This window comes from Desarmillaria tabescens (assembly GCF_030435595.1).
Source record: "Desarmillaria tabescens strain CCBAS 213 chromosome Unknown EV420scaffold_5, whole genome shotgun sequence".
Taxonomy (NCBI): domain Eukaryota; kingdom Fungi; phylum Basidiomycota; class Agaricomycetes; order Agaricales; family Physalacriaceae; genus Desarmillaria; species Desarmillaria tabescens.
The window spans coordinates 1,063,088-1,086,790 of NW_026848304.1; the positions used below are offsets into that span (position 1 = coordinate 1,063,088).

At 48.3% G+C, this 23,703-nt stretch overlaps 9 protein-coding genes across 9 annotated transcripts; 6 read left to right on the forward strand and 3 right to left on the reverse strand.

Annotated features, from left to right (window-relative positions):
• Positions 1 to 140: 140 nt before the first annotated feature.
• On the forward strand, positions 141 to 3,765 carry EV420DRAFT_1618002 (glycoside hydrolase family 3 protein; the record flags this gene model as incomplete). The annotated part of the gene is given in 24 exon segments (XM_060475301.1): positions 141 to 184; positions 458 to 610; positions 671 to 717; positions 737 to 748; positions 798 to 859; positions 974 to 997; positions 1,048 to 1,096; positions 1,219 to 1,293; positions 1,426 to 1,472; positions 1,528 to 1,568; positions 1,625 to 1,688; positions 1,739 to 1,767; positions 1,818 to 1,922; positions 1,974 to 2,105; positions 2,158 to 2,198; positions 2,259 to 2,299; positions 2,359 to 2,488; positions 2,582 to 2,688; positions 2,736 to 2,838; positions 2,957 to 3,035; positions 3,057 to 3,101; positions 3,154 to 3,354; positions 3,407 to 3,473; positions 3,523 to 3,765. The coding sequence occupies 24 exon segments, from the start codon at positions 141 to 143 to the stop codon at positions 3,763 to 3,765; spliced, it is 1,941 nt and encodes a 646-aa protein (XP_060336405.1).
• A 153-nt stretch (positions 3,766 to 3,918) lies between these two features.
• On the forward strand, positions 3,919 to 4,755 carry EV420DRAFT_1637498 (uncharacterized protein; the record flags this gene model as incomplete). Its single annotated transcript, XM_060476709.1, has 2 exons — positions 3,919 to 4,130; positions 4,185 to 4,755. The coding sequence occupies 2 exons, from the start codon at positions 3,919 to 3,921 to the stop codon at positions 4,753 to 4,755; spliced, it is 783 nt and encodes a 260-aa protein (XP_060336406.1).
• Positions 4,756 to 4,909: 154 nt separating this feature from the next.
• EV420DRAFT_1618004 (branched-chain amino acid aminotransferase II) lies at positions 4,910 to 6,537 on the reverse strand (the record flags this gene model as incomplete). Its single annotated transcript, XM_060475302.1, has 10 exons — positions 4,910 to 5,082; positions 5,138 to 5,347; positions 5,394 to 5,406; positions 5,493 to 5,614; positions 5,668 to 5,814; positions 5,869 to 5,977; positions 6,030 to 6,193; positions 6,248 to 6,314; positions 6,365 to 6,445; positions 6,502 to 6,537. 10 exons carry the CDS (start codon positions 6,535 to 6,537, stop codon positions 4,910 to 4,912), a joined length of 1,122 nt encoding a protein of 373 aa, XP_060336407.1.
• A 225-nt stretch (positions 6,538 to 6,762) lies between these two features.
• Positions 6,763 to 8,379, reverse strand: EV420DRAFT_1514005 (uncharacterized protein). Its single transcript, XM_060471787.1, has 2 exons — positions 7,324 to 8,379; positions 6,763 to 7,273 (listed from the first exon to the last, which is right to left on the reverse strand). The coding sequence occupies exons 1-2, from the start codon at positions 8,225 to 8,227 to the stop codon at positions 6,885 to 6,887; spliced, it is 1,293 nt and encodes a 430-aa protein (XP_060336408.1). The 5' UTR covers positions 8,228 to 8,379; the 3' UTR covers positions 6,763 to 6,884.
• A 78-nt stretch (positions 8,380 to 8,457) lies between these two features.
• Positions 8,458 to 10,262, forward strand: EV420DRAFT_1514007 (PXA domain-containing protein). The gene is made up of 4 exons (XM_060471788.1): positions 8,458 to 9,184; positions 9,235 to 9,728; positions 9,778 to 9,959; positions 10,011 to 10,262. Exons 1-4 carry the CDS (start codon positions 8,480 to 8,482, stop codon positions 10,181 to 10,183), a joined length of 1,554 nt encoding a protein of 517 aa, XP_060336409.1. The 5' UTR covers positions 8,458 to 8,479; the 3' UTR covers positions 10,184 to 10,262.
• On the forward strand, positions 10,244 to 13,641 carry EV420DRAFT_1514010 (aconitase family-domain-containing protein). Its single transcript, XM_060471789.1, has 18 exons — positions 10,244 to 10,601; positions 10,655 to 10,663; positions 10,715 to 10,817; positions 10,869 to 11,008; positions 11,063 to 11,073; positions 11,125 to 11,241; positions 11,291 to 11,373; positions 11,426 to 11,486; positions 11,539 to 11,726; positions 11,784 to 11,942; positions 11,995 to 12,048; positions 12,110 to 12,272; positions 12,330 to 12,760; positions 12,812 to 12,863; positions 12,925 to 12,932; positions 12,991 to 13,186; positions 13,235 to 13,290; positions 13,349 to 13,641. The coding sequence occupies exons 1-18, from the start codon at positions 10,330 to 10,332 to the stop codon at positions 13,598 to 13,600; spliced, it is 2,355 nt and encodes a 784-aa protein (XP_060336410.1). The 5' UTR covers positions 10,244 to 10,329; the 3' UTR covers positions 13,601 to 13,641.
• EV420DRAFT_1514012 (muts domain V-domain-containing protein) lies at positions 13,642 to 17,968 on the reverse strand. The gene is made up of 14 exons (XM_060471790.1): positions 17,639 to 17,968; positions 17,456 to 17,590; positions 17,349 to 17,405; positions 16,910 to 17,296; positions 16,757 to 16,857; positions 15,761 to 16,706; positions 15,237 to 15,711; positions 15,095 to 15,186; positions 14,899 to 15,047; positions 14,760 to 14,849; positions 14,590 to 14,711; positions 14,187 to 14,538; positions 13,912 to 14,130; positions 13,642 to 13,860 (listed from the first exon to the last, which is right to left on the reverse strand). Exons 1-14 carry the CDS (start codon positions 17,874 to 17,876, stop codon positions 13,681 to 13,683), a joined length of 3,543 nt encoding a protein of 1,180 aa, XP_060336411.1. The 5' UTR covers positions 17,877 to 17,968; the 3' UTR covers positions 13,642 to 13,680.
• Positions 17,969 to 20,066, forward strand: EV420DRAFT_1514015 (septin). The gene is made up of 11 exons (XM_060471791.1): positions 17,969 to 18,117; positions 18,174 to 18,305; positions 18,359 to 18,440; positions 18,488 to 18,625; positions 18,672 to 18,789; positions 18,841 to 18,942; positions 18,995 to 19,143; positions 19,195 to 19,290; positions 19,348 to 19,429; positions 19,483 to 19,562; positions 19,615 to 20,066. Exons 1-11 carry the CDS (start codon positions 18,048 to 18,050, stop codon positions 19,667 to 19,669), a joined length of 1,104 nt encoding a protein of 367 aa, XP_060336412.1. The 5' UTR covers positions 17,969 to 18,047; the 3' UTR covers positions 19,670 to 20,066.
• Positions 19,910 to 23,574, forward strand: EV420DRAFT_954835 (uncharacterized protein). Its single transcript, XM_060484133.1, has 3 exons — positions 19,910 to 21,100; positions 21,155 to 22,971; positions 23,036 to 23,574. The coding sequence occupies exons 1-3, from the start codon at positions 20,369 to 20,371 to the stop codon at positions 23,301 to 23,303; spliced, it is 2,817 nt and encodes a 938-aa protein (XP_060336413.1). The 5' UTR covers positions 19,910 to 20,368; the 3' UTR covers positions 23,304 to 23,574.
• Positions 23,575 to 23,703: the final 129 nt, after the last annotated feature.

The window sequence follows — 23,703 nt, forward strand, 5'->3', positions numbered from 1 at the left end:
TCTTATTGATTGATGGTCAAATTACTTCTGTTATTGATATGTTAACTCGTAGGCTGAAGCATCCGTGACAAAACTGTCATTGGAGGAGAAGGTTGATTTAGCTACAGGTGCATTCTTTCATTCGCAGTTTTACTTCCAAAATGACTGGACTATGTGCGGTGTACAGGTGTTGGTTGGATGAATGGTGAGCCTATCTGACTACACCTGAGCTTCTCACTGTGAAGATGCTGACAATGATGCCAGGAATTGTGTTGGGAATACACTGGCGATACCTAGTATCTCGTTCCCGGGCCTCTGTCTAGAAGGCTAGTTAAGTGGATGTCTTTGTATTTCAGATCCTTACTCGTGCGTCTGCTATAGATTCTCCCCTAGGTGTTCGTTTCGCCGACAAAGTTTCTGCTTTCCCAGCGTAAGTGATTAGATTTACCAGTGGAAACAACCAGTTAACATTGTATAGCGCGATTAATGCAGCGGCCACATTCAATCGCACTCTAATTCGCCAACGTGGTGTGACAATGGGGCAAGAGTTCCGTGGCAAAGGCGTACATGTTGCTTTAGGACCTATGATGAACACTATGCGTGCCCCAGCTGCCGGTCGAAACTGGGAAGGGTACGTCAAGTGATGTGGGGTCCGCACGAGTCCAGGTACTAACCAGTTGTCATTACTTAGATTCGGAGGTGATCCCTACCTGTCTGGAGAGGGGGCATACGAAACTAGTCATGGGTCTACAATCAGTTGGCGTACAGGGTAAATCGATTCTCTTTCTCTTCGCAAGCTTAGCTCAGCAGATTTGAAGCAACTGCGAAGCATTATATCAACAACGAGCAAGAACACTTTCGAGAGACCAGCTCCTCAGATGTAGATGATCGGTAAACCTCTTGTTCTTTGGTGGTGATATTGCTGACTGCTAGACCAGGACTGTACGATTTGATCTATAGCTTTGTGGACATATACTGACTAGTGATAATGAAGCAACACGAAATATATGCTCACCCTGTGCGTGTATCCTTGTAATTTCACACAGAAGCACTAATTAATTCATAAAGTTTCTTCGTGCCATACAAGCGAATGTTGCGGCAGTCATGTGCAGCTATAGTTGAGTGTATTCAAGTTTTGGTCCTCTAAAGACAGATTTCTGAGCGCTCTTGCTTCTAGATCAGAGTGGGTAGCTTCGCAATTAATTAGCAGGAAATCATGATATACTGACGCCTCTCTAGTCAACGGGAGCTTCGCGTGTGAAAACGACAAGACGCTGAATGGTATATTGAAGACAGAATTCGGTTTTCCAGGTTGTGAGTTCTACAATTTCAGCGGCTCTTTGTTGCTATTTCGAAGGGCTAATAAAATGTCCAGACGTCATGTCAGGTACTTCATTATCTTGCAAGACATTTCAACTCTTAACCAGCTGTCTAACGCACTTCCAGACTGGCAAGCGACACATTCTACGGGGTCGATCAATCTCGGACTAGACGTGAATCCTATTTTTGTACATGGCTTGGTTTTGGACTAAAATATTTGCACTGTAGATGACCATGCCCGGTGATACTTTCTTTGGCTCGGGAACGTCGTGAGTCACTAAAGTCTTTCCCTTTGATATTGTTGAGTTTAAAGCACAATGTGAAGTTATTTCGGACCTGCACTGGTAAGCGCCGTAAACCAAGGCACTGTGCCAGAAGCTCGGATCGACGTATGTTTTACTACTTCGTTCTGAGTTATGATGACTGAATGGAATATAAGGACATGGCAACACGCATTCTAGCTGCATGGTAGACATGTTCATATCGTGCTTGACACATAATTTACCGATTTTCAACAGGTACCTCCTTGGACAAGATTCTGGATATCCAGATGTCAACTTCGACGCTTGGGATAAGACCACTCCAGTAAATACTCATGCCGACGTCCAGAGCGACCACAAGAAGTTGAAAATCATTGCCTATGCCTGGATGTATTATGATTGACATATTTATAGTGTCATTCGTGCGATTGGTCAAGCTTCGACCGTTTTACTGAAGAATTCGGGAGGGGCCCTTCCTTTGACTGCTCCTCGTACTTTAGCGATCATAGGAAGCGGCGCTCGCAATAGTACACTGGGACCTAATGGGTAAGCATACCATCTTTACAGCTAATCGAGAATAATGATTGACGATACCTAGGTACTCGGATCGCGGAGGAAACGATGGGGTGCTAGCGATGGGTGAGCCTTCGCTAGTCCGTATTAATATGGTTTTGGTATTCAACGGCCGGTTATCAATAGGATGGGGAAGCGGTACCACAGATTTCCCGTATCTCATAGCTGTGAGTATGTTCACTTCCTCTGGCACTTATCACTTATGCGGTGGACGATTCATACACAGCCGTTGGACGCACTTACTGCGAAAGCCTTTGCTGACGGGACAAAGATATCCTCCTCAACGAGCGACACTGATCTCAACGCGGCGGCCAATGCGGCAGCTGGAAAGGACGTTGCCATCGTATTCATAACTGGTGAGTTACTGGCACGAAGATGTTGATGAGTACTTATAGAAATAACTGAAACTCTTTAATAATCAGCTGATTCCGGAGAGGGATACATTACAGTGGAAGGTCAGCAACGAACTTACTGGTGCATTTCCACTGGCAGCACACTGATTTCTCCTGAAGGAAATTTTGGGGACCGAAACGATCTTCTTGCTTGGCATGGCGGGGTAAGTGGTTTGTTGTATCGTGATGTCTCGTCTTTGACACTCGACAGGATGCGCTGGTGCAATCGGTAGCAAGCGTCAACCCCAACACCATAGTGGCAGTTAACAGTGTTGGTCCTATCACGATGGAAAATTGGATCGAGAACGAGAATGGTACGCAGTTCTGCCTTACAGCAGCAGCAATATCACTCAAACCAATTTAAATCACGTACTCTTTAGTGACCGCAGTAGTAAGCCCCAGTGCCTTTCATTCGTACGAGGACTGAAAAAGCAAAGGTCTGGAGCGGACTTCCCGGGCAAGAAGCTGGCAATGCTGTAACTGATGTTCTTTACGGCGTCTATAATCCGAGGTACGTCGTCTTCCGTTCAAGTTCAACCGAACTACACAGTTATATTGGCTGCAGTGGTCGTCTTCCGTATACGATTGCCCATAGTGCCTAGCGACTACTCGGCTGCGGTCATCTACAGTTCGAGTTCCTCGATCCTTGACATCCCATACAATGAGGGGCTTTTCGTTGATTATCGCCATTTCGACGCACAAGGAATCAAACCTCGGTTCGAGTTTGGTTTTGGGCTGTCATACACCACTTTTGAATACTCTGCTTTGTCCATCTCTGGATCCACTGCGGGGAATATTCCTAGTGGACCCGGCTCCTCTATTGATCCTTCGTAAGTTTTTATCTACTCAATCATCTTTTGGACAGTTTTTCAACGTGTAAAGGCTGCATGAATCTGTGGTAACGGTCGGATTCACTCTCAAGAATGTCGGGAAAGTCGCGGGACATGAGGTATGTGTTCGAATAAGGACTCGTAATCGCTCAAAATAAACTCTTTCAGATCCCTCAATTGTACATTTCGCTACCTCCCTCTGCGAATTCTCCGCCGCAGGGTCTGAAAGGGTTCGATAGTGTCTATCTTGAACCGAGAGAAAGCACAACAGTTACGATGGAGCTTTCGAGGTACTCATTTGCGATCTGGGATGTGAAAGCTCAGAAATGGGTTATCCCGTCTGGAACCTCGAAGATATCTATAGGAAGTAGTAGTAGGAATATTCAGCTGACTGGTACTCTGGCGTTGTAGTTTTTAGACCCAAAGCGGAGCAAATGATATGATGACGTCATGCATACTTGTTTTGATCGAGACATTCCGACCAATTGTATACTTTTACTTGGAGCCTTGTTCGACACAACTTTGGTGTTCACCATTTCCTCTACTCATTCTAGTATTCAAAAAATGGCTACCGTCCATCACTCTCCCATCCCGCCCATCGTGCACTCTTTCCCGTCCGTTGACAAACTTGTCGACTCATTCGCAGAGTTCATCATCAAGGCTCAGAGGGAATCCATTGACAAGAAGGGGAGATTTACCATCGCCTTGTCCGGTGGATCTCTACCAAACGTATTGAAAGGGCTAATTGGACATCCAGGTGTGAAATGGGACAAATGGTTTGTCTGCCTAGGCTTATCACACACACGTATACGTAGCTGACCCGAGATTAGGCAGGTCTTTTATGCAGACGAGCGCGTCGTTCCTCTCGACGATCCTGATTCAAATCATCTCGCGTGCATGAAAACACTGTTCTCGAAGGTCCCCATTCCTGCCAGCCACATCCATACTATCGACACTTCTCTTCTCGACGACCTCGAGGAGCTTTCTGACGCGTATGAGAAGGAGCTCATCAAGGAATTTGCCCACGGAGACTCCGCCCGTTTCCCTGTATTTGACCTCATTCTTCTTGGTGTGGGTCCAGATGGACATACAGTTTCGTTGTTCCTCGGCCACGAGCTGCTGGCAGAAGAGGATCGCTGGGTGGCATATCTAGAAGACTCACCAAAACCGCCTGCCAAACGAATCACATTCACCTACCCCGTCATCAATCATGCCGCAAGGGTTGCTTTCTTTGCTGCCGGAGAAGGCAAGGTTGATATCCTGAGCAGCGTCCTGGACAAGCCGGAGGAAGGTTTGCCAGCTTCGCGTGTCAAACCGGTATACCCGGGGCATCTATACTGGTTCGTCGACGAGCTGGCGGCGGCCAAAGTGGAGTATCCAAAAACCGCTTTTAAATTATAGTCAGTACTGAGACAAAGATAAGGAACGAGAAGTGGTTGTAATATGTTATTTGTATTCATTGCTTACCGATGCTCTTATATACTCTTTTGGTGATGTCCTTACTGTACTTTAGGAACCCTTTTTGTTGCAAATTGTAGCCGAAAGTTCTCCTAGTCTATTGAGTAACAGGCACACTCCAGTTACTTTTGATCGTACCCATCTGTCTACCCACTAGTTCTTTCCAGATGGGTCTCGAAACGGGACCCATCCCATCCTCTTCAGTAGGTATTAAAATATCCTCACCCAGGTATCCAATCCGGTCTACAGGACTGATGACAGCGGCCGTACCTATATTATTGTGAGTGTCAAATTCGTCAAGGCAATGCACGACATAGTAACATACCTGATCCGAAAAGTTCGACAAGCGAGCCCGAGAGAGACGCAGATTTGACCTCGCTCATCGTTACTGGCCGCTCGGATATAATCAATTTCTCAGTCAAGTGGGCAAGCTTCTTTTTGCCTGATACATGTTCTCGAGCAAGGGCAAGGACGGAGTCTCTCGTTATCCCTGGAAGAATCATCCCATCCAGCGGTGGTGTCACTAGCTCTAAGGCTAAAAATAATCAGACAGAAGTGCGCGATCAAGGCACATAGCTCACATCCATCCTCTTTCTTGAAAACGACGAAACATATTCATCGTTCCGACCTGGTAGCTTCAATCAGCTGGATGCAGAAAAAAAGGCTTCAATCCCGAATACCTCGGTGAGATAGTGCTCCGGACCGTGTAACCAAAGGTTTTGTTGATAACCCTTTTGGGCGGCGAACTTTTGAGGCAGGACACCAGGAGCGTAGTTGGCGCCTAGTTTGTATGCACCAGTTCCTATGGACAGAATGAGTTTAATCCCATAATCAAGTATGGACAGGCATAATTACCTCCAGGAGCTGCACGGACGTATTCTGTGGTTCCGTACAGCGCAATCGGTTTGAAGCCGTTAGGATAATAGGGACCCACAGGACTACATATCACGAAAAGAAGCGCCTCATTTGGCGGGCCAATGCCGACAGCCTTCTGAGTTCCGACTACATGAACGGAGTTAGTTGACAAATGTCAGTAACGAGATAAAATTTACGGACCAAGTGTAGGCCGGACATATAGACTGTGACCTGGCTCTTTAGGAATCCAATGCTTGTCGATCCGAATGAGCTCTTTAATGAGCTCCAATAGTGCATCGCCATTGAAATTCTGTGCGAATTGTGATCGGTTAATACGGAGAGGCGTTGGAATATGCGCTCACAGGTAGTGCAACTCGGGTAGCGCTGCTGTTCATCCGCTTCATGTTCATGTCGGGGCGGAAGAGCGTAACTTTGCCGGTGTCATCACGGTATGCCTTCATGCCTTCAAATATGGTCTGGGCGTAATGCAAAACAGTTGAACTAGGTTCAAGACGAAGCGGACCATCTATATTGACGTCGTAAGAAACAGGAAACAGGTTAAAATTACTTGACCACATACATGGTTCGATCTGAGGTGCGCTCCAGCCGGAAATCGCGCTCCATGGCACCGTTAACATATGATCAGTCTGTATATGCGTAAACCGAATTCGACATGAACATTATAATGGAAACGAACAAAGGTGTGGCCAAAGACTAATGATTTGGAAGGCGGAGGCGGGCTCGGTTTCGTATTTCTCGAGATTTGTAGTAGATTTGGCTTGGATGAATACTGTGAATGGAAAGACACGCCGCCTGGGAGCATATTACGCGCACCTGAATGTCGGGCAAGACCATCATTTCGCCAGTCATTGGGTCCAGAGAAGGCATCTGGGAGGCGTAGCTACGCCGTGATATGTTCCTACATGTTATGTTGGCAGCAAATGATGTTTGCAGTTGAAAAGCGCGAAGGCGAGCGAGGCCCATGATTAGACGGTGACTCGATGAGGACAAAACGTGCAGTCTTGAATTCTTCGGCGGCAACTTGACCATGTGACCAAGCACTATCTCGGACTTCGTCGTCCGATGGCTCATCAGGCTGATACAAGTCGGAGGCTCGTAGAGATAAATACGTGTTGGTAATTGTGTAAACAACTTGTATGATATGAGCATATAAAATGTTCTAAGCAATGCTACGCTATCCAAAAGCAGAGTCGGGACTAAGTCCGTCCATGAGAATTTGCGTTCTTTTTAGATAACGCACGGTGCTTTGGTGGATTGGTTGGTCTCTCCACGTCGTCGGGATCTGGTAAAGATATATCCTTGCCACGAGCTGCGGCGGGTATATTGACGTCCCTCGGCCGGCCTCTTAAAGGTGGGCCTTCTGGATCACCCGCACCAATGCTGTTATACATGGAAGGTATCCTTGGCACCGGGGGCGGGGGATGGTATGTGGAAGATGAGGGTGTTGGAGGTGTAGCTGGTGATGCATGATGCGAAGGATTCGAGGAAAGATTTGAGAGATTTGAGTTCATCCTCCGAGGATGTCGTGAAGGAAGAGACTGTGAATGAACGCTGGCTTGAGAAGATGTAGAAGGTCGAGGGTCCGCTATAGATAATATGAGGAGGTTGCCACAAGGTGAAGAGGAATAAACGTACTGCTGCCAACTGAGCGGCGACTTTCACCAGTCAAGGAGCCCTCTGAACGATATGTCCGCGGTGCCCACTGGTCCACAACACTTAGACGGCTGTAACCCCCATCATCTATGTGCCTATATGGGGTGATCTCATCGTTAGGATAGATACTAGGCGCCAAAGGTGCTGGCAAAACAATCTGGACCTGATTGTGAGGTCCATGAGGCACCCCGGTTCGTAGATTAGTTCTACTTGACTTGGAAGCGACAGTATGTGTGGATGACGCTAGTGAAAGCGGGCGGGGTCTGCGAGCGGATGGGGGTCTTGCAGACGAGCTCGATCGCGTCTGTGAATGGGGTAAACGTGACATGCTGCCAGAGCTCTGCAAAGCAGGCGTTTCGGGAGGAGTATGACTGTTTTCGCTTGAGCCAATGGTGCTCGAGCTTGCCCGGGTGGAGACTTGGAAGGAAGGATTGGGGACATCCAAATCCATGGGAGCATTGTTGAGGGAGATATCCTCCGCCATATCACACGCATTAAGTGAGCTGGCATGCCGTGAAGGACTGCTTGGACCTGGGCTGTCCGGAACGAGCAGTGAGGCTTTGCTTGTTCGAACAGATGAGACGTCGGAAGCAAACGGCCGGGGCGCAGTGAGGTTGGAAGATTCATAGGTGGTGCTTGGCCTGCTTGTATTGCTCCTATAGAACTTGGCGAGCTGGTGTTCTCTGTGGTGAGCAAGGGGCTGTACTGGAGGCAGCGGGGCTGTTTGCGCAGCAGAACGAGCGTATGCAGAACGAATGATACGAACGACGATGGCGAGAAGGATGAGACCGCCAACGGCAGCACAGACAGCAATGATGATGATGGTCTGTTTGGAGATTCCCTTGTCATCTGAGGCGCGGGATGTAAGATATAGGTCGACGTGCATAAATGAGAGTGGTGGCGAAGGAGTGACTAGAATCCAGGATAAATAATATGAACACGTGAAGGCGACGACGACGACAACGACGACGAGTTGCCGGCGAAGACGTGCAGGACGACGACGGTGACGAGGAAGAAGAAAGTGAAAATGGTTTCGTGATGCATCCAGCTCTGACCCAGATCAAATTGTTGGCCGAACGTGGGCCGAGGAGCCGGGTCATAATTTGAAATTGGACCCAGGTCTCTTGTTGGCGGCCTTATGTCCCGCAAGCCGCTGGCCTCGCTCCAGTCAAATCGTTCAAACACACAGCGACAGCACCAACAGCCCGTTTCACTCGCAAGGCGGCTGCTCTTTCCGTCGCTGCCAAATAATGACTTGCCTCTTCTCCTCGTTTCTCCAGTGCCACCAGAGCTTACTGCAGAGCTCTACGACTTCATCGCCCTCGCTCTTCGTGCCTTTGTGAACCCATGGTGGACCAAGATTACTCGCTATGACAAGGAATTTCTTCCAGATATCACTCGTATCCTTACTGCTGTCGTCCGGGCTCTGGAAGAGCGCGTTCTTGCAACCGATTTTCCGTCTGTCATTTGTCGTGACATTCCTGTAATTCTCACCCAGCATTACACCGACTACCGTAATGCCTCTTCCAAAATTGCCACTGCATATGCCGCGGGCGGTGCCCTTTCTATGGACCAGCTCTTCCATCAGTTTCAACCACACATGGCCCTATCCCCTGATGGTCAATTAGACCGTGACTATATTCGCCAAATTCTTGATCATATTCTCAAGGCGTGCCTGCCTTCAGAAGACTTTGAGCCAGAGGCGGAACGACTCATTGTTAGAGAAATTATTCTCAAGATTGTGGTCAAGGACGTGATTCCTAAAATCGTTCAGCCCTGGTTCATTCAGAAGACCATTCTAGATTTCCTTGGACCTCAGCCTGGTTCTGCGAGTAGCATTGCAGTAAGTCACCTGTATTTCCGTTGAGTTCCCTGTCTAAATTGTTGTTGCAGACTTCGGAATCACCGCCGCCTTCGCAGTCAAGCCAGGCCTTCTCCTTCCATACCATTCTCATCGTCTTCCTTTCCGCAATACAGTCTATCTCAGGAGCTTGTCTTGCTCTAATACATACTTACAAACATGCTGTCAATACCATTAAACTGGTGAATCAGTCGCCGTCCAAATCTGTACACCCTTCGCCGTCATCGAAGAGCACCTCGTCTTCGAGCCCCGTACTTCTTGAAACGATCCCATCTCCGCCATTTTCTCGTGCACCATCCAAATCATCATCCACCTCTTCCCTTCCTCCGGCTCCCCTTTCCCCCTCCGACTTTCCTACACCCCCGTCGGTTCCCACGAATCGGAATGAACACCTTCACGAATATTACGCCCATGCACCTATCCTCATGATTTCGGAGATATTCTCCTTACACGATCGCTACGCGTCAAGTGTAATCGTGACTACCATCAGCATGCTAGCGTCTTTTTTTACCCCGTTCCTCGATCGGTACGGGACTCGTTTTACTACCAGTCAACCGTTTCTCACTTTACTTCAGTCTGCTTCCCTACCTTCTTGGTAAGATATTATCCCCTGCGCTACTCCTCAACATTGTGCGTACAGGAAAACGGACTCTGTTTCCCAACGGGTACCCCGCGCCTCCTCCAGTAGATCCGACGCCAGAGGAACAAGCTGAAATTTACGCAAAATTGATTGCCTGGCGCGGCAAGGGGGGTCTATGTCAGTGTCAGGTTCTGAATTTCTTGTCGTAATTCTCATAGATACCATCAGCACACCTAATTCCAATACTGTTGGGCTCCGATCCTTCGGTAACGCTCAAATCTGCCATCGACCCCTTGACGAGTACCTCATGCAATGTACACCTGGTTATGATGATTCTAGACCGGATTGTTATCGCGTTATTCCCAGAACTTGGTGGAGCTGGATCGGGGGAGAGTTTGTAGCGCGTTTACGTTTATAATTCTTATGTTGTATTTGCAGTACGTGTCGCGTTATGTACACATGTTTGATTCGGAAGCCATCTCTATTTTCCCTTTTGTGATTGGCTCCCAAATTTTCGACTGTTTCTTGTTGCAGCGATCCGCGAACCATGCTTCGGGGCGTTGCAGCTCGTCGATTGTTTGCGACACAGGCTACCATAGCAGAGAAGGACTGCACTTCCATCACCCCTCCTTATCCAGTACTGCTTCAAAAGCTCGAACATGCCCGAAACGCCCTCAAGCGCCCACTCACGCTCGCGGAAAAGATACTCTACAGCCATCTCAGTGACCCTCAGAATGCGTTCCAGAATGGGTTGACTAGAGGGGAGACTTATCTGCAACTCAATCCCCAGAGAGTCGCAATGCAGGATGCTTCAGCACAGTATGTCTAAACTGTTCGTCTTCGGGGTTCTGTATGACTCATCTGCTCGTTAGAATGGCCTTGTGAGATTTCGTGCTCTTCGCTCCAATAAGTGCTTATGTCTTGGGTTGAAGACTTCAGTTTATGAGTGCCGGACTCTGCCGAACCGCCGTGCCCACCAGTATTCACTGTGATCATCTCATTCAAGCATCACAGGGTGCCAAGTTTGATTTAGAGGCACGATATACATATATGACCGTCAATCGCAGCTCCTAATGCTTGTCACAGCGCTCTGTAGAGTCGAATAAAGAAGTATTCGACTTCTTGGAAAGTGCTGCTCGCAAGTACGGCATCGAATTTTGGAAACCGGGTTCTGGGATCATTCATCAGATTGTTTTGGAGAACTACGCTGCACCAGGGATGCTTATGTGTGTCTGACTTTTCTCCCTAAGCGCGTCATTTTGCTCAATCGTATTGTATAGGTTGGGAACAGGTTATCTACTTGGCATGATATGCAACTGTATCTGATTTACCATTTACCTAGACTCGCACACACCTAATGCTGGTGGCCTTGGGTTATTAGCTATCGGTGTTGGTGGTGCTGATGCGGTTGATGCGATGACGGGTACCCCATGGGAGCTCAAGGCACCCCAGATAGTTGGTTAGCCTTTCCCTCCTAAACCTTTTGTGTTGTTTATCATTCCTTTCAGGCGTACATTTAACTGGCAAGCTTAATGGTTGGACCACCCCCAAGGATTTGATTCTTCACATTGCGGGGAAGCTTTCCGTTCGTGTATGTGGACTAAAAAAGCCGTTTCTTGTTCCAGTGTTAACATGAGCTCTAGGGAGGCACTGGAAGGATCTTGGAATACTTTGGTCCTGGAGTCTTCAGTCAGTCGTGTACTGGTAAGTACGGCTGACTGATACCATTTAACATTGCGTCTTCACGCGTCGTCAGGTTTAGCCACTATCGCGAATATGGGTGCTGAAGTGGGTGCTACAACGTCTACTTTCCCGTATTCACCAAATATGCGCGCCTATCTCAACGCAACCGGACGTTCGCCTGTCGCCAAAGCTGCCGACGAAGTAGCTGCACAGTATCTGTGTGCCGATGACGGAGCCGAATACGATGAAGTCATCTCGGTTGTATGTCTTCCTTCTCCCGTTCACTGCGTAGCATCCTGATTTCAGCACACTTTCTAGAATTTGTCAGATTTAGAACCTACTATCAATGGACCTTTCACGCCTGATCTTGCTACACCCATATCAAAATTCGGGGCTTTCGTGAAGGAGCAGGGATGGAAAGATGAACTCTCGGCGGGTCTTATTGGCTCATGTACAAACAGCTCATACGAAGATATGGTACATATGTCGTACGCTCTGTTGGCCTTGTTCTGGTTGCTCATGTTTGTAGACGAGCGTCGCGGATCTTGCTCGGCAAGCCAAGAAAGCAGGCCTAACCACTAAGGTATGGATATCAAGTCATCATTATTTTGGGACATACGTAATAAGTTAAGCTATATACGTAGGTTCCTTTCCTCTGCACACCGGGATCGGAGCAAATCCGTGCGACCATTGAACGCGATGAGGTGACTTCAACTTTGCAAGGTGTCGGTGCCGTCGTCTTAGCAAACGCATGTGGACCTTGTATTGGCCAATGGGCGCGAAACGACAAAAAGGACGAAGAGAACGGCAAGCTGCTGTCCTATGCTATGAATTCCGGCTTCTAATGTGTTTATTTCCTGACAGCAATTTTGACCAGTTTCAACAGGAATTTCAAGTCGCGCAACGATGGTAACCGATTAACAATGAACTTCCTCGCCTCACCTACCATCGTGACAGCTATGGCATTTTCTGGAAAGCTATCGTTCAACCCCTTGACGGATTCTTTGCCTCTACCCTCAGGCGAATCATTCAAATTTGAGCCTCCTGTCGGCCAAGATCTGCCTGCTGACGGATTCACTCCGGGTGACCTAAGCTTCTACCCTTCACCTACTCCTGAACCGCGCCCTGAAACTGAAGTGGTGATCAACAAGGACTCGCAGCGTTTGGAGCTACTTGAACCTTTTACGAGCTATTTTGGGGAACGTTCATCTAACCCACGGGGTCTAGAACTCCCGTCACTCAAGGTCTTGATGAGGGTTCGGGGAAAATGTACAACTGACCATATTTCGGCGGCTGTATGTCTTTCCTCGTTGAATTTTGACTTACAATGCTTAAACTCTCGTAAGGGACCTTGGTTGAAATACAAAGGACATCTGACCAACATATCGGAAAATCTTCGTGGGTCATATCATTGTCGCAATCCTCTGGCGCGAAACTAACTTCTTTTCCCCTTTCGCAGTGATAACTGTACGTGGGCTCCACCTCTTGGTTGGTAATCCTTCTGATTATCTGCTTACCTCCCAAGGCCGTCAATGATGAGGGCGGAGATGTAAACGTGGCATTTGACCATGACCATGCACCTACGGAACCACCGACCGATACCATTCCTGGTGTTGCTAAGCGGCTCAAAGCCAGAAACCAACCATGGGCGCTCATTGTAGATGACAACTACGGAGAAGGCAGCGCGCGGGAGCATGCTGCTCTCCAGCCACGTTTCTATGGTCGGTAATTCTATTGCCACTGTTGACTGCTGGTAACATGTTTTCTAGGATGTGCACTGATCATTGCGAGGTCCTTCGCGCGTATCCATGAGACTAATTTGAAGGTATAATTTTAACCTTTGACTTTGGATACGGGGTAACTGATTGCATTCCAACGCGCAGAAACAAGGTGTATTGCCTCTATGGTTCGCCGACAAGGCGGACTACTCCCGTATAGGGTCTGGTGATATTGTCGAGACAATTGGCCTGGCGGATCTTCTGCAAGGAGGAACTAGAAACACTATAGAAATCAAGGTCACCCCACGGAATGGTGAACCTTTCATAGTATTGACTAGACATACCATGTCAGTGGATCAACTCAAGTGGCTGCGAGCCGGGTCTGCGCTGAACCATATCCGTTCTGTGACGGTCTAGCGCGAGAAAAGTATTAGTATTACAGAAATAATAATAATACAATACCAAAATACGCAATCAAAGATACTGCAGTGTATGATCTACATCTGGAACTGCAAGGGACTTAAGCCTTCGCCCCTCCTACTTTTAAGTACTTCCAGAGCATTCTCGGCGACAGATAATGCCTGCTGAGGCATGCCTGCCAGGAGTGCCACCTTAAGACCATGGCTATCGCGATTGACACCAGGTCTAAGACGATAAGAATAGGCAAATCGCCCTGCCTGAAATTCATTTATTAGGAGACATGACATGAACACTGAGAAAGAGCATACCTCTGTTTCATCGACATCTGTGCATAAGAAAGACACGGACTCAAATGCGCTTGATAGGCATGTCTGCTCTGAATATCCGAGCATATCAGATAATTCATGAAAATGGGTCGCAAAAAGAGCTCGACAACAGTTCTGAGTAACAAGATGGTGCACAGTCGCGTAAGCTATCGCAAGGCCATCATTGACTGTTGTTCCTCGGCCAACTTCATCCATAATAACCTATAGATGAATGACATGCATCAGTCAAGACTTACACTCTGTCAATGATCGCTTACAAGGCTCCTAGGCGTAGCCCGTCTTAGGATCTCCGCCGTCTCTAGCATTTCCACCATAAAAGTACTTCGGTTGTGGAATAGGTCATCCTTAGCGCCTACACGCGAGAACAGCTTGTCCACAATGCCCAAGTTGGCCGAATCGGCAGGGACAAAAGAGCCGGTCTGGGCTAGCACCGCTATTAGCGCTGTTTGCCGAAGTAGCGTAGATTTCCCGGCCATATTTGGTCCCGTTATGATATGAAGACGACTTTCCGGGTTCATTTCCAAAGAATTGGGAGTAAAGACCTTTCCGCTGGTGAGCAAACCAAGTTCAACTGTAGGGTGCCGTCCATGAGTAACACTGTAAATAGTCCTAGAGGGACATTATTAGTTGACGTAGGATCGAAGCCGCAGAATGACCGACTCTTCGCTGAGCGTAGGCTTGACAAACTTCATCTCCGTAGCAAGGTTGGCGAAAGCCAATGTAACGTCGAGCTCATCCATAATACGCGCATTGCGTCTCAGTGATGCAGCGTGTCCGTTAACCTATACACTAACTTAACGAGGTTTAGCTGATGGAATATGAAAACATACTTCGTTTCGCAACGTTTCAAAGGCCTCCTTTTCTGCGGCGAGAAGGGCCATAGAAGTTTCAAAAATCTGAGACCCAAGAAGAGACCATTCCTGCAGAAACATGTTAGAATGGGAGACCTAGTTGGACCGTGATACTTGCTTGATAAACGTAACTTCTCGTCGTGGTTGTTGAATTGATGGAAAGGAATTTGGGATCTTTGTTGATGCGATGGTGATCTCTTTTGGCTCTAGCAAGATGAACATGCATGCCCAAACCAGGAGAAGAACGCAGCCCTAATGAGGGAGCATCTACGACAAACATATAGTTACGCCAAGGAAAACGACTCGTAACGCACCGTAGTTGATTTGCAGCCTGGCTTCAAGTTCCTCTTTTTCCCGAAGCAGTTGGCGTAGATTGGCATGGAGCGTTTGGAGCGTCTCGGAGAATCTACATGGGTAATTAGTTGGCAGATGCGGACACAAAGGGGTTTTAATCACTCTGGCTTGATAACCCATTTACTAGGTCCGTATCTCCATTTGAAGAAAGCGGGCTCAGCATCCTCTACTTCGTCTTCTGACACAGTTTCATCGGGGTCATCCGCATCGATTTCAGTTCTTTCCAGTGCAGACCCAATCCTATTACATAGCTCGTCGAGGTCAGAAAAGCGAGCCATCAGCGAGTCCAAGCTCGACCATTGGCCGGGATTAAAGTTCTCTTCTCGCTCTTGAGCTTCCAGGAGCCTTTCACGTTCAATTCGGAGTTTCAGATAGGACCAAGTCTTTATCGTAGTATGTACAGCAAGCAAATCGGAGGTATCACCTCGACCAAGAAGGAATTTTTGCACGATTCGGCTAGCATCTTCTAGTTTTGCCAGGGCCTCCACAAGATCTTCACGGAAGTAGGATCTTGAGCAGAAAAAATCAACAAGCGATTGACGTGCTTCAATTTCAGGGATCGAGGTGCTCGGCGAACCTAGGTAATAAATCAGTCGCTCTACTATCAAGGCCGAAAGAGAACGTACATAACCACCGTGCAAGCAGTCGTGTACCACTGGATGTAACTGTTCGTTTAATGACGCTTAGTAGGCTTCCAGTCGTGCCCCCCTCTGTGATATTTTCGCGAATCTCCAAAGCTTTGATCGTGTGAGAATCCATATACATGCGATTACCAACATTGTCCTGGTCTGGAGTTGAGAGGGCTGGCATATGCTCCAGCAAGTTTACTTGGAGGTATGCTGTCAGCAAAGTGATGGCTGATCCTTCTTCAGCAGAATAAACTGTGGATCTTCTGGGAGATGTTGACTCCAGAACTTCATCAGTAACATCTATCGCGTCTGTCACGCCATCAGCACCCGCACCGGAGACATCATGTGCTGAGGCGACATCTTCCAGCTGTGGATTCGAAAGTGTAAACTTGTCGGAAAGCTCGGTATAAGAAATTAGGTTTCTTTCTTCCCCTAGAGCCACAAATATAGGGTGTGTGTGCCGACCTTCAAAGTCTTTATGGAGGACGACCTCGCGGGGAGCAATGCGTGCTATATCGTCGCGCAGACTCTCGCTATCTGAATGTCTGGAGAAGAACTCCCCAGTGGAGACATCGATCCATGCAAGGCCAACAGAACACCGTTGCGGTTCGACGCTATCATCCAATGGTACATCGAGGGGAGCATTTATAGCAAGGAGATAGTTGTTCTCATATTGGTTCAGGAATGACTCGTCAATGAGAGTTCCAGGTGTTATAACACGCACTACCCGGCGATCGAAGTCCCTTTCCCCAGAACTACGATAGCGAGGGAATTCCTCGCACATTGCCACGAATCGCTGATTTTGTTGTACCAAGACTTTGAGGTACTTGTCAATATGGAGGAGAGGGAACCCGCACATTGGAATGAATTGCTTGTTCCATTTGCGTGTGGTCAATTTGATATTCAGCAGACGCGAAACTTCGATTGCTTGATCAAAGTAAGACTGAGGTTCCGTGTAAAACCTTACACGACAATCACAAAAAATCGACTCACTTCATAAAACTGACCTACACGTGTTAAGAGAACACAGTGAGGAAACTTAGACAGATTTTCCTGAATTTCCTTGAAGAGAGTTTTAGGTTGTGCAGTGGTGGCTATCGTGGCTTCGTCACAAACAATCCGAGGTAAACCGAGAAATAAACTCACCGGTGGCATCGTGACTTTCGGCATCAGCCACCCTTTTCCTTCGTTTTTGGGGTCGGCTATCGTCGCCTTCATCTTCCTTGTCTGCAACCATTTTCCTGGAGCGCGTTCGAGGGGAGCTTTCGGCAAATTTCTCTGGTGCCTTCTTGGCACGTTTACGAGACTTGATCTTTACATCGATTTCGACCTCCATATCGGATTTCTTGGAACGTTTGCGAGGTTTGGATTCCTCTTCATCATCAACCAGAAATTTTTTTCTGGCACGTTTGGATGGCGTGTCGTCGTCATCCTTCGGTTTAGCGGCCGCTTTTTTCACGCGTTTACGGGACACGGTTTCTTCAGAGTCGTTAACAGCAGCTGCCCGTACGCGTCTACGGGGTTGGCTGTCAGCTAATGCTCATAATTTTAGATTCTATTCCCGGGGCGGTAGTTTGTTACATACCTTCGATTGAGTCCTCTACTTCGATATTTTTAGAGCGTCGCTTACGGGGAGCTGCATCTAAGCCATCTAGGTGAACGAATCGGTTAAATCGTTAGTCAACAACCCACCAATCAGTTCGGGCCTTAATATTATTTCGGGAGCGCTAGCCTTTCGTTTGATACGCTTTGTCGACGCGTCGTCAGCGAGATCACAAGTATCAATTACTTTGAGGGATTTCAAGGCACGACCGCGGGCTTTTGTCACTGTAGAATGTGGTCAGCCGTTATAACATGGCAGATGACCAGCCTCACTTGGTTCGACTCGGTCGCTTATCCATTCCGGCAATGGAGATGCGACAGATCCGTCTGGTAGAACTCTTGCCGACGGTAATTCTGAGTATTTCTTTTTCGTTTTTAAGGTAGTAGCCGAGCCTTCAGACGCGACTTGGTCAATCTTGGAGGCAAAGGCGCGTACTGCGCGGACGGAAAGACGACTGGCATAGAGCGGAGGGCGGTGTAAACAGCGAACAGCTGTCGGAAGAAGTACCATACACGGCGAGACGGTCGCAGACGGTCGCGCCACTCAATGGGAGCAAAAAGTAAAATCAATGGAGTTAGAATGAAGGGCAGGAAAAGGTCACGCCACATCATTTCAAACTCCGCCAACTAGGCTCACTCCTTCTGCGCCGTCCGTCATCCTTCTACTACTCTCTTTTGCCAAATGTCGTTTGCGGGAAGACGCCGGGGAAACAAAGTTAAAAAGGGTGTTCAGTTCACCCTCATGGTCGTCGGTGAGCTTTGCTCAATGCTGTTTTCATCACACTACACCCTAAATTTTTCCCACTAGGTGCCTCCGGCACTGGACGCACCACTTTCGTGAATACCCTTTGCGAATCCGAAGTTTTGGCTCATAAGGTCTCCGACGACCCAGAGACCGCTCACGTCGAAGAGGGCATTCGGATTAAGCCTGTCAACGTCGGTTAGTTTATGCACTGTTCCTGGCATACCCACGTCTCCATTTCTGTTGTCCAGAACTTGAAGAGGATGGTGTTCGCATCGCTCTTACTATAGTCGATACTCCTGGGTTTGGCGACAACATCGACAATGAATTTGCGTAAGCTTTCTGAGCACTACCATGTCCCCCTCTTACCTTTCATTCAGGTTCCAGGAGATTGTTGGATACCTCGAACGTCAATACGATGACATTTTGGCCGAAGAGTCTCGCATTAAACGTAACCCACGCTTCAGGGACAACAGGGTTCATGCCCTGTTGTACTTTATCCCTCCCACTGGACACGCGTATGTTGCGGAACTATTCGTTGAACAGTGCCTTAACCTCTTTCAGTCTGCGGGAGATGGATATCGAGCTGATGCGTCGCCTCTCTCCTCGTGCGAACGTCATCCCTGTTGTAGGTAAGGCGGACTCTTTGACTCCGTCTGAACTCCGAGGCTTCAAGAAGCGGGTAAAACAATATGCTTCGAGATTTTAGAACGGCACTAAATTGACTTGTCAGATCATGGAAGACATTGAACATTATGATATCCCTGTTTACAACTTCCCCTTCGATATTGAAGAAGACGACGAGGATACCATTCAGGACAACAGCGAACTGCGCGTCAGTGTTTTGACATTCATTTCACCCCGACAGCGCTTACGTGATATACTAGGCCCTTCTACCTTTTGCTGTCATCGGTTCGGAAGAGGAGATTGAGATCGACGGTCAACCTGTTCGCGCACGCATCTATCCTTGGGGAATTGCTGAAGTCGATAACCCGAGGCATTCTGACTTCAGCAGGTTGAGGAGTGCTCTTTTGAAGTACGTCCTGAAATACGCAGTGGCGCGCCAGTCTGATAAACATTAATTTAGCTCTCATCTTGCGGATCTCAAGTCTTTGACTCATGACGTCCTCTATGAGACCTACCGTACGGAAAAGCTCTCCAGGACCGTCCACGCAGAAACAAAGTACGTACTTTTGGTATCCCTACTAATTTTAGTTCATTCAATCTGTCTTTCATGAAGCGACTCTTCCATCTTGCCCGAGGAGCTCGCTTCCCAAAGTGTGCGTCTCAAGGAGGAGCAACTACGCCGGGAAGAAGAGAAGGTGAATGCAATAAAAGATGCTGCTGTGGAAAATACTGACAAGTCTTGCTACAGCTACGCGAGATCGAGCTCAAGGTCCAAAGAGAGATCAACGAAAAGAGACAGGAGCTACTCGCCAAAGAAGAATCTCTGCGGTCAGTGAAATTGACCTCGTATTCTCTTTCCTGTAATGACATTGCCTTACAGCAACTTGGAAAGTCGACTCGCCGCGCAGGGCTCTCAGTCAGAATTCCGAGAGTAGATTCATGGCCCTAGACAAGATATACCCCACTGAACAGTTCACCCTGGGAGTTCAAACCACTCGTTTTTCATCGTTCTCGTCTAGTTTTTGTTTTTCACAACGGATAATTTCCCCTAGTCTTAGTGTTTCTCTCGGGAGGATTTGATTGCCTAGTATCTACTAATGACTCGTTCGCTCTCTTACTGCCTCCTTAAATACCTTTTACCTGATGTGAATGCATACCACCAAGGGATTGTGCGAGATGGTTGAGTGGTGTGGGTAAGGAAGGCTAGACTGGCGAAACAATTGATATTTCAAGAAAGGACCCAATTATCCGCCGACCTCGACGCTACATTTTGTAACTCTAGACAACGACAGTGACGGGCAACAGCAGGTAGATAGGGCATGAATACGGAGTATCAAGATCTTTCGTCGTGACTGATCTGGTTGTTTCGTGGGCCCGTTTCGTAACGGTCAAATCAGCTCAGTCCCGGTCAGCCCAGGGCAACCGTGTCCTTACTTTGCCTCAAAGGCTCTTAGCGTTCGTTTTCTCCTCTGCGTTGTCCAGAAAAATAACGGCCATTTGCTCTACAAAACTTAGGTTGTTACGGTGAGCCTCCGTCTATCCAGGGGTCAAGGGACCTGTCCATCCCAGTCATCCCTATTATCCTTTCTCTCATCGCTCTAACGGAGGAACGGGTCCGTGTTGCACCGTATAGCATGGTTCGTGACTGGCAGAATCCACAGCCTACAGCAGGATCGTCCATGTATCCCGCTACCACGACAATTTCCCAGCGGCGTCGCTCATCAGCTGCTCATACTCGTCCTGCGGGCCCACCTCCAAATCTTCCAATACCCAGCCTTCCTGACAGCACCAATGACCGTCCAGGCCATTCTTCTACTGTAGCACGTCCTTCAACGGGATCAGATGATTCTCAGCCACACACGAATGGTGTTAGTCGCGGCACACGCTCAGCCTCTTTTGCAAGACAAGGCGCATCCCCGTCGCTAGCAGCAGTCGCCGCCTTTCCCCAGCACTCAGTCTTCTCAGCACAGTCGTCGGCAGCCTCGTCCGTTGATGATCTGTCCGACTCCCCGCCCCCATCAATACTACCCCCATCATCGTCACGTTTACAAGCGCCGCCATTGCCTCCAGATACGGATACGGATCACTTATTGGTTCCAACAGAACCTCGCCCAGAGCATCGCCCACCATCGTCTCGACGGGCACTGACAAGGGCACTGGAGCTCGCTCGCGAGGCCGTACAGCTAGATTCCAACAACAATAACCCCCAAGGCGCAGTCATGGCATATGGCAGAAGTGTCGCACTTCTTAGCGAAGTCATGGAACGAGTCCGCAGAGGTGAGGATACCACGGAGCCCAGACGACGGAATGGAAGACGTAGAAGTAGTGTTGCACAGGAAGAGGAGGTTCGAAGGTTGCAAAAAATTGTGTGTATCTTGAGCATATATGACACTGAACTATCTGTTGATCTGTTTTACTAGCATGACACGTATGCTGATCGCATGAATATCCTCAGTGTCGTTTACAGCATCCCTCCTCTACCCTATACAACAGCATCCATATATTCGCCCATCTCTGCCGATTCCACGCAACCGAATTCTCCGACCAGCTCCGTTTCTCCCGTGTCCGAAACATCAGACCCGATACCTCAAGTTGATTATTCCATTAATGATACCCATGTGGAAGACAATGATCCCCAGATCGCCCCAGGCATCTCGTTGTCCAAGCACATGAGTGCTCACGAAGGTATTGAGGCTATTGGTGCTGCTATGTTGGACCTGGAGAGCCCGGTTGGATCTACGATATCAGGTCTTCCCGTTTCTTCATCCCACCCATATGCCAACACTCAGTACGATCCGCCTACACCCCATGCCGTTGCAATGCCTTTGTCGGCACAGTCTACCTCCTCAAACCGGATGTCTGTACAGCTTCGACGATCAAGAGCATCATCATCAGCCCTACCTCCAGCCTTACCGCCACCACTTAACTCTCCTCCTCTGGCTCCGACAAATCCCAATGAAGTACCTCCTGATTTACCCCTGCATGGCTCTCATCAGTTTCTTGATACTACAACCAGACAGAGGGGTGATTCCGTTGGACATAAGCGAACGAGCTCGGGCAGTAAACTGGCCGCACTGGAAGAGGAAAGCGAAAAATATGAGTACACAGACGCCGAAATACCGGAAGCTGAATTGCGAACGGGAACTCGGCTTAATCTCGTCGTAGACACACGCCCAGCTAAAAACGAGTCTCCTCCTCTGCCAGCTTTGCCCTCCCCTGCGTCAGGTTCACCTGGTACACCTCGCAACAACTCATCGCCCCAAGTCCCTAACAGTGTTGTCATTCCACGACAGAGAGGTTCCTCTCAAGCACCTCGACCAGAGGTTGTAGTAATCAACCCCACTATTCATCAGGGTACAATTTCGCAACGACGTCTTAAGACATCGACACCACCTACGCCAAGATCTTCCTCTCCGTCTGAGTCTGTCGGCCCCCATCCCCGGTCTGTGGCTTCCTCCCTGCCAAACTCGGGAGTGTCGCTTAGTGGTGTAGGTCGAACGCGCTCTTCGTCTCAACCTGGTCGGCGCCCGTCTTTGATAGGCGGACGGATATCGCCTCTAGAACAGCGACCTCCACTTCCTTCATCTACCGTCGCCAACATCAATATAAATGGTGCAGGGTCTGCTCTGCGAAAGACATCCTTTCCCTCCAAACTGAACCCGAATGCCCAGATTCAATTAACAGTACAAACTGATCTTCCTTCCATGGCCATTAATCCTCCCCTTATGCCACCTCCTGCCGTCATCTCCAGTGTTCTCCCCATTACACCTATATCACCTTTACCTGCAGCAGCACCAGCAGATCCGTTGAGGAAGCCCTACCACCTCATGAACTTACTTCGTACAACCATGACTTCCACCACAGGTGGATATATCACGCGTCGTCTACATGTCCCACAGGAAGTATGGTCTCAGGGCGGCGCCAAACTGAGTAACCTTCCCGAGAAGGTGCGCGTGGTTGGCATTCTATGTTCGGCCCTGGAGGATCTACAAAATAGCAGCTCTGAGCATTTTGGTGCGGGGAATGTCAGCAGTGGCATGGCTCTAGGAATCGGGAGCATAGGCAGGAAGGAAGGGGAAGCCTGGATATCAAAGCTAGAAGATTTCTCGACCATGTGTGACGGTGTCGTAGCAAACTTTGGGAAGAAACTTGGTGTCGGGGAAGGTTTTGTGTTAAAGAAGACTACTTGGGGAGACAAACTTGGCCGGCGTTTCGACAAATATATCAATGGCAAGAAGTCAGTGTTTCCTTTTGTGCGTTTGATGTATGGCATAGCTCTAACGTTATGTTTTTTTTCCTAGTTTGGATTCACCCGCTGCATATGTGCAAGGGTTGCGGAAATTATTCCTTCATGCGCAGTTACTCGACGAGCACACTAAGGCCATCAGCTGTCAACCTGTGGCGCCTGCATATGCGGCCTTCCCAGCTGACATCCGCACTGCTGCTGACATCAAGCTAAGGCGGTCGTCGGAATTCTTCGCCAGTGTCGTGCTCACATTCGTCATCCGTGATTTATCTCAGCTTCTGGACAAATATGCCAAGAAGTGTGAAAAGTGGCTAGCGGAATAACGGCGCGCCGCTACAGAATTCGCCTTTCTGATTAGACTCTCTTCTGTTGCGCTTGTTGGATGCGTCAATTGCTCTCAGGTCTGGGGTTTCTGGAGGATGGATCTTTATTTGAGCCTTGATCCCGCTTATATCTGCGCTGCATATTGTATTACTGGAAATCGTCAGTTCTGGATAATATGGGGGTGTGTTGTGGAGTATTATTTTGTATCTTATATGTGTCTCGTACATGCCATTAGCTACAGTTACCTTCGTCACTTCTGTCGTTATTTCTTTTGTTCTGTTTGTCCTGCTAACTTTTACCATCTTTTGCGCATATACAAATACATCGAAAAGAATGTGTAAGATCATAGTCGTAGAAGCTACTTACTGCACTTCGTCAATATGTATATGAATTTTAATC

What these genes read in the sequence shown, in the direction of transcription:
- EV420DRAFT_1514005 (XM_060471787.1), bottom strand. Translation starts at nt 8,227, where the DNA reads ATGCACGTCGACCTATATCTTACATCCCGCGCCTCAGATGACAAGGGA. An exon ending in TCGCCGCTCAGTTGGCAGCA is followed by an intron (nt 7,274 to 7,323) that starts GTACGTTTATTC and finishes TATTATCTATAG; the next exon opens with CGGACCCTCGACCTTCTACA.
- EV420DRAFT_1514007 (XM_060471788.1), top strand. Translation starts at nt 8,480, where the DNA reads ATGTCCCGCAAGCCGCTGGCCTCGCTCCAGTCAAATCGTTCAAACACA. An exon ending in GTTCTGCGAGTAGCATTGCA is followed by an intron (nt 9,185 to 9,234) that starts GTAAGTCACCTG and finishes TTGTTGTTGCAG; the next exon opens with ACTTCGGAATCACCGCCGCC. An exon ending in GCGCGGCAAGGGGGGTCTAT is followed by an intron (nt 9,960 to 10,010) that starts GTCAGTGTCAGG and finishes AGATACCATCAG; the next exon opens with CACACCTAATTCCAATACTG.
- EV420DRAFT_1514010 (XM_060471789.1), top strand. Translation starts at nt 10,330, where the DNA reads ATGCTTCGGGGCGTTGCAGCTCGTCGATTGTTTGCGACACAGGCTACC. An exon ending in CGGGGAAGCTTTCCGTTCGT is followed by an intron (nt 11,374 to 11,425) that starts GTATGTGGACTA and finishes CATGAGCTCTAG; the next exon opens with GGAGGCACTGGAAGGATCTT. An exon ending in CTGACCATATTTCGGCGGCT is followed by an intron (nt 12,761 to 12,811) that starts GTATGTCTTTCC and finishes AACTCTCGTAAG; the next exon opens with GGACCTTGGTTGAAATACAA.
- EV420DRAFT_1514012 (XM_060471790.1), bottom strand. Translation starts at nt 17,876, where the DNA reads ATGGTACTTCTTCCGACAGCTGTTCGCTGTTTACACCGCCCTCCGCTC. An exon ending in GTGTAGGTCAGTTTTATGAA is followed by an intron (nt 16,707 to 16,756) that starts GTGAGTCGATTT and finishes ACGGAACCTCAG; the next exon opens with TCTTACTTTGATCAAGCAAT. An exon ending in CGAGAAGTTACGTTTATCAA is followed by an intron (nt 14,850 to 14,898) that starts GCAAGTATCACG and finishes ATGTTTCTGCAG; the next exon opens with GAATGGTCTCTTCTTGGGTC.
- EV420DRAFT_1514015 (XM_060471791.1), top strand. Translation starts at nt 18,048, where the DNA reads ATGTCGTTTGCGGGAAGACGCCGGGGAAACAAAGTTAAAAAGGGTGTT. An exon ending in TCCGAGGCTTCAAGAAGCGG is followed by an intron (nt 18,790 to 18,840) that starts GTAAAACAATAT and finishes TTGACTTGTCAG; the next exon opens with ATCATGGAAGACATTGAACA. An exon ending in TACGCCGGGAAGAAGAGAAG is followed by an intron (nt 19,430 to 19,482) that starts GTGAATGCAATA and finishes GTCTTGCTACAG; the next exon opens with CTACGCGAGATCGAGCTCAA.
- EV420DRAFT_954835 (XM_060484133.1), top strand. Translation starts at nt 20,369, where the DNA reads ATGGTTCGTGACTGGCAGAATCCACAGCCTACAGCAGGATCGTCCATG. An exon ending in TTCGAAGGTTGCAAAAAATT is followed by an intron (nt 21,101 to 21,154) that starts GTGTGTATCTTG and finishes CTGTTTTACTAG; the next exon opens with CATGACACGTATGCTGATCG. An exon ending in AAATATATCAATGGCAAGAA is followed by an intron (nt 22,972 to 23,035) that starts GTCAGTGTTTCC and finishes TTTTTTTCCTAG; the next exon opens with TTTGGATTCACCCGCTGCAT.